The 13831-nt window shown below is 40.9% G+C and overlaps 1 protein-coding gene across 1 annotated transcript in view; it reads right to left on the reverse strand.

Moving 5' to 3' along the window:
* Window positions 1–3751: 3751 nt before the first annotated feature.
* Window positions 3752–13831, reverse strand: part of APCDD1L (APC down-regulated 1 like) — a 51746-nt gene continuing 41666 nt past the window's right edge. The window contains exon 4 of the mRNA XM_060772045.2: window positions 3752–10458. Coding sequence (XP_060628028.2) covers window positions 9688–10458 — 771 coding nt within the window. The 3' untranslated portion in view covers window positions 3752–9687. The remainder of the gene's footprint in view (window positions 10459–13831) is intronic.

A 13831-nucleotide genomic window follows, 5' to 3' on the forward strand; every position in this document is an offset into this window, starting at 1 on the left:
GTATTTGTCTTTGTTTGATTCTATGTTGCAGTCTTCATAAAAGAAAAAAAAGGAACTTTCCAATGTACAAGACATTTCATTTCTTAGTTTTGATAACCAGTTCTCATGTTTTTTATGTTATTTGCAACCCGTAACATTGAAATGGTTGTAAAGAAGTAAAGAAGTAGTGTTCTTTGTTTTTGAATACGTTTTGCAACATACAGGCATCCCTTTGCTGTTTTCCTCTCCGACTTAATTTTTTTATTATAACAATATCAGCTAGAACAGTGGTTTCCAACCTGTGTTGGAAAAACCAAAATATGGTCCGCAGCCTCACCATTGCTACACCGTTGTCTCGAAATCATACGGCAATGAGAGCGACTGTTCTTGTGAAATTCTCTTATTATGCCAAGGCAAGAGGGAGGTCTGCAGGGGAGAGGCTGACTACTCAGAAAACATTACTAACACCACATCAGCTCTATAGTATTAAGTACAGTTTTATGTGGGCAAGCAGATGGCGACTACTGGATGGCATATGTTCTGTATCAGAAACTAGAGTTGATGTTGTCTATCCAATGGAATTTTCTGAATCAGCACCCCAAATAACCAAACTGAATCTAAAGTTGACCAAAAACCGATTTGTAACCCCTTTGGTACTAATATTGGAGAATGGTCCCTAGTCAACAAAAGGTTGGGAACAACTGAGCTAGAATGACCACTGCCATGCCAGTAGGGGGAATTCAGAGGGAGTTGTACAAAAATCTCAATTTCCTAGTTCAGCTGTTCACTGCAGTTGCAACAAGCAGCTCTACTTTCCTATATCATTCCCATCTGCCCATCATTATCTATCAAAAGGCAAGGCTCTTAAGGTGACACTTTGGACTTACACAACATGGTATGCTGGAGTATTAAAGAAAAACTTATCCCCTGATATTTCTTTCATTCAGCACTTAAAATGTAAAGGGTACCTTAAAATGTATTACCACTCACACCTTATATCAAACAAAGACTCAGTTTTAAGATCCTGCTATCAGTGAAAGATGTGTACTCTCGATATTTCAATTACTTACTAATTATCCTAAGACTTGGTAAGTTTCTACTTGTATATGACTACCTGTTCTGTAGTCATACAAGTTATATTAGTGTCCCAGTAGTGAATTCCTTTAGAATAATGTCACAAATGTAAAGTTTCCCTTGACAGTTAGTCATCTCCGACTCTGGGGTGTGGTGCTCCTCTCCATTTCTAAGCTGAAGTGCCGGCGTTATCTGTAGATACTTCCAAGGTCATGTGGTCAGCATGACTGCATGGATCACCATTACCTTCCCGCAGAAGCGGTACTTATTCATCTCACATTTGCATGTTTTCAAACTGCTAGATTGGCAGAATCTGGGGCAAACAGCAGGAGCTCACCCCTCTCCTAGGATTAGAACTCCCAACCTTTTGGTCAGCAAGTTCAGCAGCTCAGTGGTTTAACCCACTGTGCCATCAGGGAGCCCTAAATGTTACTAAACCTAGATGTTATTAGATACTCAAATGCAACTCTCCATGACCATTGATCATGCTGGCAGGGCTTATGGCAATTTAAGTCCAACAATGGAAAGAGCAGCTTTAGAAACACACTGTTCACTTACATTAGGGTGAGAAGGTCTTATAAAGGCCTCATAAATACAACAAAGGCATCAAATTTTGGAAAGAAAGCAAGATCATGCCTAGCTAGTACTTGTATGATGGACCACTAAGGAATCACAAGGACAGTAGGTTATATTTCACAGCCAGGCAATGACAAACTACTGAGTAAACCGGTGACTTGAAGATTTGTAGGATCTACTTACTGAAAAGTGCCACGATCTAGGTGCAAAATGGAGGGGCAATGGTTGTTTCTTCACAAAAAAAATATATCTCCAAATCTAAATTAAAACAAGATTTTGGTCCACATATTATTTATATATATATATATATATATATATATATATATATATATATATTAGGCCTGGGCGGTTTCGTTTCGTTAATTCGTAATTCGTTAATAATTCGTTAATTTTTCCAATTACAAAACGATAACGAACCATTCTGGAGCAATTATTAAAAAAAACGAATTTTTAAACACGTTTTGTAAATGCTTCATATTTCGTTATTGTATTCGTTTCGTTATTGTTCTGAGGTCGTTTCGTTATTATTTCCGCATGTCTGGGCCAGTTTTATGGTTTAATTAGTGAAAAAAAATTATAATATCACACCAACAGTCAAGAACAGAGGGAGAGGGAAGCTTCAGAAGTTTTTGGAGGTTTTTTAGCGTATTTCGCGGTCGCGTCCGCCATTAACGAATCGATTCGTTATTGTTTCGGAAATCGATTCGTTAATTTTTTACCATTTACGAAATTTTGTAAATATCGAACTTTTTAAAAGGAAAATTTTGTAATTATTTTAAATATCGAAACAAAAAAAAACCCCAAATACAAATCGATTTTAGAAACAAATTTTTCCGTTGTTACCCAGGCCTAATATATATATATACATATATATATCCTAATTTTAAAAGTTTTTAAAACTTGGTGCTGAATTACTCCTGGGAACTGACTATACTGTTTCATAACATGTAAGCATTACACCAGATTGCATTCTATTTATTGAGTATGCCACAGATTTAAGTGTTCAGTGTAAAGTTACATCAAGGATGGTTTTATGCTTCCAGATACACATGTCCATAGTTTATGACACTACTGTTTTAGAGAGGAAAATAAAAAGAAGTTTAAAGGAATGTGAATTTATTTTTGCAAGAATTAATTATATGCATCTGGTTTCTGTTTACAGACACAGCACATATGTTACCGTTCTTGTTTCTGGTAAATTTGTGGTACGGTTTTTATTCTTATGGATGTCATAGAGAGGCCCTCTGAAGCACTGCTTTGCCTATCTGCTTTTAATAATGGTTTAATGTATGTCTGTGTGGAAACAATTTTACTTTTGGATCAAAACCTAAGAACCGAGAAATATTTTCTTCTGCTGGAAGAAAAATAGCATGCAACACTTCCCCTCACTCCTCGATAATCCTATTGAACTCTTTCCCCCAGAAAGGTGGCCAAGGTGGTTCAGAATTATGCTTGTGGGCTTCATGGCATTTAGAGTAGTCAGCATTCACATATGTAGATTATTTAGGCCATTGTCCCATTTGGTTTCTGACATATATGCCAAAACCACATATATCAACAAAACCAAAGTGCTGTTCCAGCAGTCACCAGCCAATCCCTCTGCAATGTCAGAAATATTGACCATTAGAAAATGTTGACCATTTCCGCTACCTTGGCAACCACCTCTCCACAAAAGTCAACATTGACACTGAAATACAACACTGCCTGAGCTCTGCAAGTGCAGCATTTTTCTGAATGAAGCAGAGAGTGTTTGAGGACCGGGACATCCATAGGGATACCAAGGTGCTGGTTTATAAAGCTATTGTCCTCCTAACCCTGCTATATGCCTGTGAGACGTAGACTGTCTACAGACGTCACATACAACTCCTGGAACAATTCCATCAGTGCTGCCTCCAGAAAATCCTGCAATCTCTTGGGAAGACAAGCAGACAAATGTCCATATGCTGAAAGAAGCAAAGACCACCAGCATTGAAGTGATGGTCCTCCGCCATCAACTCCGCTGGACCGGCCATGTTGTCTGGATGCACGACCACCATCTCCCAAAGCAGTTGCTCTACTCCGAACTCAAGAACGGAAAACGGAATGTTGGTGGACAGGAAGAGATTTAAAGACGGGCTCAAAGCCAACCTTAAAAACTCTGGCATAAACACTGAGAACTGGGAAGCCCTGGCCCTTGAGCGCTCCAGCTGGCGGTCAGCTGTGACCAGCAGTGCTGTAGAATTTGAAGAGGCACAAATGGAGGGTGAAAGAGAAACGTGCCAAGGGGAAGGTGTGTCAAACCAACCCCGACTGGGACCGCCTTCCACCTGGAAACCAATGCCCTCACTGCGGGAGGAGATGCAGATCAAGAATAGGGCTCCACAGTCACCTATGGGCCCACCACTAGTACACTGATCTTGGAAGACTATACTACTCTGACAACGAGGGATCGCTTAAGTAAGTAAAGTATATGCCAAGTGGCTACACCTCTATTCTTTGTGTATTTGAACTTCTCTTGAACCTTCCTTTATTGTTATGTCAAGACAGGTCAATACAATACAGAGCTCCATATAAATACAAGCATGTTTTCTTCCAAAGCTTCAAACCAGATCTTCCAGAGGAGAGTTTTTCCCCATAGCATCATATGACAGTCAGCTGGTTCATCAATTGGAGTTGATTGGGAGGTGGGATCAGGACTGATGAAAGGGAAGTACATCTTTACGAGCCACACACTTTAACTTATTTGGTTTCAAAGCAGACCAAATGAAGGAAGGATTTGGCTTTCAAACTCTTTCGGGTCATAACCCTTTCATTACCTATTATTGGAAACAAGAAAAGGTTGCATTGTGGTCATATTCAACTTGTGGCTTCGTCTTTGCCCAATTTTGGACCAGCTGGCCTTTGGTCTGATACAGCAAGGCTGCTCTTAAGAGCTGGGCACCACACCTGTTGTTACATTAGCACATATTGTCAGTGCAACATGCTGAGATAAGAAAAAATGAGATGTCTAATGTTTGTGGAGAATTTCAACTCTTGAGATCTCGGAAAGTATACAATTATGGTAACTACAACATTAGTTCAGTGATGACTTGCCTTAGGTAAAGGTAAAGGTTTTCCCTGACATTAAGTCTAGTCGAGCCCAACTCTGGAGATTGGTGCTCATCTCCATTTCTAAGCTGAAGAGCCAGCATTGTCTGTAGACACCTCCAAAGTCATGTGGCCGGCATGACTGCATGGGGCACCGTTAATTCCTGTAGAAGCAGTACCTATTGATCTCACATTTGCAAGTTTGCGAACTGCTAAGTTGGCAGAAGCTGGACCTAACAGCGGGAGCTCACCCTGCTCCCCAGATTCACACTGCCAACCTTGCCTTACTTTATTTACAATATCCTTTTGATAGAAGGGCATGTGAATCTTCTGCACACAAATGCATATTTTATCACAGAGCCAAAACCAGCAGGTATCCTCCAATTTCTAATATCTGTTACTCAAATGAGAATTTCACAAAGCCATACCAGAAAACCAGACTTTGTTGGTTGCCCCATTCGTGTCTTTAAAAAGGCGAGTGGGTACTCCTTCGATTACACAAGAGATTATAACCAAAGCAGGATATTTGTAAAAGATAAGCACCTGTTTTATGTACATGATTTTTTAAAAAACATTAACATACTGTAATACATTTTGTTTAAAAACTGTACATTAAAATAAGCATTACATCTGAATTTGTTGTTCATGCAGATTGCCCACCAGTTTAATAAAATCCCATTAAATTATCTACAGATTAGCCACAATCTTGAAAACATACCATGTAAATTATGGCACTTTGCATAGCTGTTCTAGCGTTTTAGCATTTTGAAGAGCAAACTTTCCATTGCAGCTCATTTATGCAGAAATATAGGAAACTGCCTTACTTTACAGTTTAATAAGAGGCTGTGCTTGACATACAATCCTACACATATCCTGATAGGAAGACAGTTTTTACTGCAATTGCAGGCTATAGGAAGGGGAGGTTTGTTCAGTCTCCCTCCTTTTGCAAACTATCCCAACTTAGGCAATTCCTGCAGATAGCCATGGATGCCAATGCAAGCTTTTCCCTATTAAGTAAAGGTAAAGGTTTCCCCTTGACATTGTCTAGTCATGTCCGACTCTGGGGGGTGGTGTTCATCTCCTTTTCTAACCCGAAGAGCTGGCATTGTCCGTAGACACCTCCGAGGTCATGTGGCCGGCATGACTCCATAGAGAGCTGTTGCTTTCCTGCCAGAATGGTACCTGTTAATCTACACACATTTGCATGTTTTAGAACTGCTAGGTTGGCAGAAGCTGGGGCTAACAGCAAGAGCTCACCCTGCTCCCTAGATTTGAACCGCTTTCGGCCAGCAAGCTCAGCAGCTCAATGGTTTAACCTGCTGCGCCAGCAGGGGGCCCTTTTTCCTATTACTATTTGCAATCTGGAAAGGAATTTCTTTTGGAAATATGGTAGGTAAGAAGGCATCAAACAGCATTTTCCCATACATTACCCATTTTATAATTCTCCACCCTTATGGCACTGCATAATACTGGGCTTTAATGCACCATTCTGTATATATTATCCTGAGTTATTTTCATTGATCGTGTATCTAAAAATGTTGATGTACATCTTACAGGAAAAAACAAAACAGGAATGCACTTTTTGCTAACTATACTGGAGCTGTACCACCAAAATGAAATTCTTAACTGATACTCTGAAATCGCATTTTCCCCCAGTTGCCAAAGGCTGTGTACTTCAGAGTTAACTCAATTCAGTGTTGCTTTGTTGACTGGTTAAGAAAGACAAATGATGCCGAAAAACCTCATAATGGGGACATTTTTCACAGCAGAATAAGAGAGAGAGCAGGAAAATGTTGTAAACAAGTGCCTATCTGAACATTTTCCTTGTTTACTAACATGGAAATATGTTTCTTACACATTATTGAAATAGAGAGGAGTTACTTTGAATCATGGCTGCTTATCCTGCGGTCCTCCGGCTTTTTCCACATATTGTCATCATAATAGTTCTCCTGTCCCTGGTAAAATTCCATGTTGCTGCTGCAGCAGCAAAAAAAATCCCTTTGAAATAGTCATCTTTAGACTTTATCAAATGGCACCACATTAGTAACACACATACAGTGGGGGGGAGGGAGGGTGGTATTTAGTCAGATACCAATTATACAAGTTCTCCCACTTAAAAAGATGAGAGAGGCTTGTAATTGACATCATAGGTAGACCTCAACTATGAGAGACAGCATGAGAAGACACATCCAGAAAATCACATTGTCCGATTTTTATCAAATTTATTTGCAAATGATGGTGGAAAATAAGTATTTGGTCACCTACAAACAAACAAGATTTCTGGGTCTCACATACAGGCTCCTCTGTCCTTCACTCATTACCTGCAGTAATGGCACATATTTGAACTTATTATCAGTATAAAAGACACCTGTTCACAACCTCAAGCAGTCACACTCCAAACTCCACTATGGTGAAGGCCAAAGAACTGTTGAAGGACACCAGAAACAAAATTGTCACCCTGCACCAAACTGGGAAGACTGAATCTGCAACAGGCAAGCAGCCTGGTGTGAAGAAATCAACTGTGGGAGCAATAATTAGAAAATGGAAGAGATACAAGACCACTGATAATCTCCCTTGATCTGGGGCTCCACGCAACATCTCACCCCGTGGGGTCAAAACATCAATGAGAAAAATCCCAGAACGACACAGGGGAACCTAGTGAATGACCTGTAGAGAGCTGGGACCAATGTCACAAAGGCTACCATCAGTAACACACTATGCTGCCGGGGACTCAGATCCTGAAGTGCCAGACGTGTCCCCCTGCTTAAGCCAGTACATGTCTGGGGCCGACTGAGGTTTGCTAGAGAGCATTTGGATGATCCAGAAGAGTATTGGGAGAATGTCATATGATCAGATGAAACCAAAGTAGAACTGTTTGGCAGAAACACAACTTGTGTTTGGAGGAGAAAGAATGCTGAGTTGCATCCAAGGAACACCATACCTACTGTGAAGCATGGGGGTGGCAACATCATGCTTTGGGGCTGTTTCTCTGCAAAGGGACCAGGGGTGACTGATTCGTATACATGAAAGAATGAATGGGGCCATGTATTGTGAGATTTTGAGTGCAAACCTCCCTCCATCAGCAAGGGCACTGAAGATGAAATGTGGCTGGGTCTTTCAGCATGACAATGATCCCAAGCACACCGCCAGGGCAACAAAGGAGTGACTTAGTAAGAAGCATTTCAAGGTCCTGAAGTGGCCTAGCCAGTCTCCAGATCTCAACCCTACAGAAAACCTTTGGAGGGGGTTGAAAGTCCGTGTTGCCCTGCAACAGCCCCAAAACATCACTGCTCTTGAGGAGATCTGCATGGAGGAATGGGCCAACATACCAGCCACAGTGTGTGCCAACCTTGTGAGGACTTACATAAAATGTTTAACCTCTGTTATTGCCAATAAATAATATATAACAAAGTATTGAGATTAACTTTTGTTATGGACCAAATACTTATTTTCCACCATAATTTGCAAATAAATTAGTTAAAAATCAGACAATGTGATTTTCTGGATGTGTTTTCTCATGTTTTCTCCCATAGTTGAGGTCTACCTATGATGTCAATTACAGGCCTCTCTCATCTTTTTAAGTGGGAGAACTTGTACAATTGGTATCTGACTAAATACTTTTTTTTCTTCACTGTATGCAAGTTTGTGATCCATGCTTGGAAATGCCAGCAGCTACCTTTCTGCAACAGCAACAGCAACAAGGGCCCTTAAGCAATGAATGATTATTAACACTATGATTCCACTTCAACTGCCATGTTTACATCCTAGGGAATCCTGTGATTAACAGCTGGTTGAGGCACTACAGCAATCTAGCTGAGGTTTTTAAATGCCCCTTCCTAAACTGAAAAAACCCAGATTCTACAGGATGCAGACATGGCAGTTAAAGCGGAATAATAGTGCTATAATTGTGTAGTGGGAAAGGGGGTCAGGTAGTTAACCATTTGCCTTTCACTTTTGCAAGCCTGTCTTTACTTGGGCAAACTTGTGCAAGCCTATCTTAAATCATAAGAAAAATTTTAAAGGGATGTCTTATTACAGTTGAGTCTTAAGAGTTTGAAAATTAAGTCCCATTAATACAGCATTCCCACACTGCCTGTTCAGGCTAAAAAAGTATTTTTTTCTCTAGTTTCATGGGGGCACACATCTGTTTCCTTACAACTCCCCACCACCACCTTACAAGATAAGTATTCTTAATGTATGCACACATCTCACAGATGACATGCTATGAAATCTGAACCCCGAACACTTTAATCCCAACAGGTCCTTTTTTAGCAGTTGTTAATTATATATATTGATTACAAGTGTATTTATACCAAATACCAAAGAGCAACCTTGAGTGACTTTGAAATGTCAATTTACTCTCTAAAAGCAGAATTGCTTCTCTATGCAGAATGATTTGGCTAGGGGAGAGGGAACAGGGGGGGGGGGGGACCATGAAGGTCTCTCCTACCTCTCTAGAATTAGGTAATTGTATGTGATTAATAAAATATAGGCCACCTATTTAAAAAGCTGACCACTTTGCTATGCTGGAAACTGGCTGAAATCCTGCATTAGGGTTGCATAGCAAGCGGGCCACACAACTCTTGAGTTGAATGGCAACAATGCACAATTGAACCAAAGCACCAAGTGCACACTCATGTGCAATGACGTCAAAATATGATGAACATGCTCATCTGTGCACAATGCACATTGATGCGAAACTGAGCACCTGAAAATTTGAACTGAAAATGGCTATTCCACTTTGGACATAGAAGTCCAACCACAGCAGAACTTGCACTCATGTTAAGACACCTAACAGGATTCTGTCCCATAAATGTCAGATTTGAAGGTGGGTGTCAATACTTAGGGAAGTTCCTCTGTGGTTCAGCAGTCATCAAGAAAGCATAATGTGCATATTTATGAGTATGGAGTAAAACAGCTTCCAAATGTGCTAATTTTTTGGTGTAGATATACCACTGTTACAATGTTCTAGGCAGCTCACTCACTTGGCCTTTAGTCCCACCTGACCAGCTGTATAGAGAGAAATGCAAGCAATGACACCTGGGGTAGTGTTTTCGCTGCTCCACTACCAACATCATCACTTAATCTTCTCAGAAAGTTTGACTTGCTGAGTTTTGCCAAGGCTGCCGATGGTCCACCACATTGGAGGAGAGGAGACTGGTAGGATGTGGGCCTCTTGCTGGGCGTATTAGGGCTTGACCCATCAGTTGGTCTCTCACCAATGTAGAGCAAGCTGCGGTCTTTGGCATCATGTTCAATTCGAAAGAGTTCATACTCCATATGGGGGAGCCTGATCCCCAAAGCTGCACATCCATTTGTGTGAGTCACATCCATTTCCTCCCCAATATGCCACAAGCCAGCCTCCCCGCAGCTCCCAAAGTCAGAGGAGTTCAGCATTGTCACTGTTATTTGATCCATTGGTGTCACCCGAGCATGGGTCACCTTGAAAACCAACTCAGTGCCTCCCCTCACAATGAAGGATGGTGCTCCCTGTGTGTAGTGACCCAAGGCGTACACTGTGAAAGTCGGCTGTTTGCAGAGAGGGTCAGAGTAGTGGTGGTAGTAGCCTTCCCAGGTGCGGTTGTGACCATGGAAGATGAAATACCTAGTGAGGAAAAGCACAGCTGGGCGGACTTCACACCGTGAGCTGACCCAGCGGCCAGTCAGCAGCATCGGGAGTTCAGGTTTCTCTGGTAGCAGTGGTGGGTGGTGTTCATCGGCTCTGTATACAATCCCACAGGCAGGACAAGGATGAATGTGGTGCTGAAAAAGGAAAGAAGAAGGCAAGTCCTCAACACTTCCATTATATGCATATTAATACAGACAGTCCCGAGAGAGAGAGAGAGAGAGAGAGAGCTTTGGATAGCATAGAGAAGGGCTAACATTCAAAAAGAAAAATACAATTTACAATGCAGGGGGTGAGCCAGGTTTTCTTTAGTCTAATTATTAAAGAAGGAAAAGCTAGAATAGTAGATAAGAACTGGAAATTCTTGGGAGTTTTGGAACAAAAGCATTTTAAAAGAAAGTAAAGCAATATATATCCCTCCCTAGTTTTATCAATTTGTTAGAACATACTTTTCCTTTTATCCCACCTACCGCTAAAACTGGTTCCCAACCTGTGGTCCATGGACCACCAGTGGTCCGCAAGAACTAAAATATTGTCCGAGGCCTCACCATTACTACACAGTTCCAACAAGAGTGATTGGTCTTGTGAAACCTTCTTCTAGTGCAGAGACGTATTACATATGGTTTTCGGTGGGTGAGCAGAGTGTGACTACTGGATGACATATATTCTGTATCAGAAACTAGAGCTGATGTTGTCGACCCAATGCAATTTTATGAATTGGCCACCCAAATATACAAACAAAATCTATAGCTGACCAAAAACTGATTTGTAACCCTTTTGGTACTAATGTTGGAGAGTGGTCCCTGGTCAAAAAAAGGTTGGGAACCACTGCTCTAAGCTAAAATGTGAGTCTGGAAACTTGATAGAAAGAAGCCAAGATGAGATGTTTAGGATTCCAACACATTTCATACTAGAAATGTTGTACCCTGTTTCAGCAAAAACATATCCCAGTTCTAAATGAAGTTAACACAGCCCAACAATTTTCTCTAATTTAGGATAAAAACTACATGGAGGTGATGGCGCAGTGCACGTAAGAAAATCATAGAATCATAGCATCAAAGAGTTGGAAGAGACCTCAGGGGCCATCCAGTCCAACCCCCCACCAAGAAGCAAGAATATTGCATTCAAATCACCCCTGACAGATGGCCATCCAGCCTCTGTTTAAAAGCTTCCAAAGAAGGAGCCTCCACCACACTCCGGGGCAGAGAGTTCCACTGCTGAACAGCTCTCACAGTCAGGAAATTCTTCCTCATGTTCAGATGGAATCTCCTTTCTTGTAGTTTGAAGCCATTGTTTCGTGTCCCAGTCTCCAGGGAAGCAGAAAACAAGCTTGCTCCCTCCTCCCAGTGCAGCAGTGGTTTATAGAGAACAGAAATTTCATGTTCAGACTCAAAATTTCGTGGTTTGTTTAGTGGTATATAGAAACCATTCCATACAAGGAGTTTAATGTTAAAGAAACCCATGTATTTTGCACTGACACACAGCAGGATCACATAACTGATCATGTATTTGAAAAAAAATCACCCAAAAGGTTTCTGGTCAGCGTTAACATATTCCCATACTAATTGCAGATATAAACAACCTAAGTATTTACCGTGAACTGTATCTGTTTTCATATGCCAAGGCTTTTACAGGTGGTCAATTTTTGAGAGATGCCAGTCATGTTTGCATGGGAATGACATTTAAGTAACCATAGTTAATAGTATGGAGGGAAAGTCACATGTGTAGTGATTGAAGTTTGCAGTAATTCGACCATTTTCAGTCCTCCTTACCACAACTGTCACTCTAAGGAGTGCTGATGGTACACAGTGCATTACAACTAAATGTTCCCAGCAGTTACTGAAATATGTACATTCTTTTTAAAGCAGGAAATACTTTAATAATGAGAGATAATTTTCCAAGAGTCGTTTTCTTTTTAAAACAGAGACAGATTTGCGGGAAATCAAAAAGGTTCTTTTGTACAGACAGAATATTTTAGGAGGAGGGATGGCATAGCAGTGAGAAAAGCAACCTCTACAGCTCATGGCTGCTTTGGATACACAAGCCACTAACTCTGATTTTCTGATGCATCTCTTCATTTTGAGTACACTGCCTCTCTATATAGGTTATACAGAAAAAGTTATGAAAAGAAAACAGTATTAAAGACTTGAGTCTCTTGGCTTTTATATCAACATATATGCAACTGGTTTACGCTCTTCTATTGCGCCTTCTACTGGGCTTCTATTGTGCTTTTGACTGTTTCGGCAGCACTTCTATGGCAACGTTTCTCAACCTGGGAGTCGGGACCCTGGGGGGAGGGGGTCGCGAGAGGTGTCAAAGGGGTTGACACCATCAGAAAACACAGTATTTGCTATTGGTCATGGGGGTTATGTGTGGGAAGTTTGGCCCAATTCTATTGTTGGTGGAATTCAGAATGCTCTATAAATCCCATGTTCTATAAATCCCATGAGAGTTCTGTGTGCCAAGTTTGGTTCAATTCTATTGTTGGTGGAGTTCAGAATGCTCTATAAATCCCATGTTCTATAAATCCCATGAGAGTTCTGTGTGCCAAGTTTGGCCCAATTCTATTGTTGGTGGAATTCAGAATGCTCTATAAATCCCATGTTCTATAAATCCCATGAGAGTTCTGTGTGCCAAGTTTGGTTCAATTCTATTGTTGGTGGAGTTCAGAATGCTCTATAAATCCCAGCAACTACAATAGTTCAATTCTATTGTTGGTGAACTATAAATCCTAACTATAAATCCCAGCAACTACAATTCCCAAATGTCAAGCTCTATCTTCTGCAAACACCACTAGTGTTCCCATTTGGGCATACTGAGTATTCATGCCAAGTTTGGTCCAGATCCATCATTATTTGAGTTCACAGTGCTCTCTGGATGTAGGTGAACTACAACTCCAAATCTCAAGATCAATACCCACCAAACCCTTCCAGTATTTTCTGTTGGTCATGGGAGTTCTGTGTGGCAAGTTTGGTTTGATTCCATCATTGGTGGAGTTCAGAATGCTCTTTGATTGTAGGTTAACTATAAATCCCAGCAACTACAACTCCCAAATGACAAAATCAATCCCCCCCCCCCCCCTCAACCCCACCAGTATTCAAATTTGGGCACATCGGGTGTTTGTGCCAAATTTGGTCCAGTGAATGAAAATATATCAGATATTTACACTGCAATTCATAACAATAGCAAAATGATAGTTATGAAGTAGCAACGAAAATAATGTTATGGTTGGGGGTCATCACAACATGAGGAACTGTATTAAGGGCTTCACAGCATTAGGAAGGTTGAGAACCACTGCTCTATGGTCTTATGCAAGGGTTTTTTTTTTTTTTGCTCAGTTAGATTTTTTAAATTATGTGGATTGTTGAAGTGACATACAAAAGCATATTTTTCCATTTGAGGGATGGCGTCCTTCCATTTTTCCAAAGCAAGTGTCCAGCTCCTGTGGATTCATGCTTTTGATCTTCCAATGTATAGAGACACTGGCACCAGCCCTTCCTCTGAATTGTT

Source organism: Anolis sagrei, chromosome 4 (genome assembly GCF_037176765.1).
Source record: "Anolis sagrei isolate rAnoSag1 chromosome 4, rAnoSag1.mat, whole genome shotgun sequence".
Taxonomy (NCBI): Eukaryota; Metazoa; Chordata; class Lepidosauria; order Squamata; family Dactyloidae; genus Anolis; species Anolis sagrei.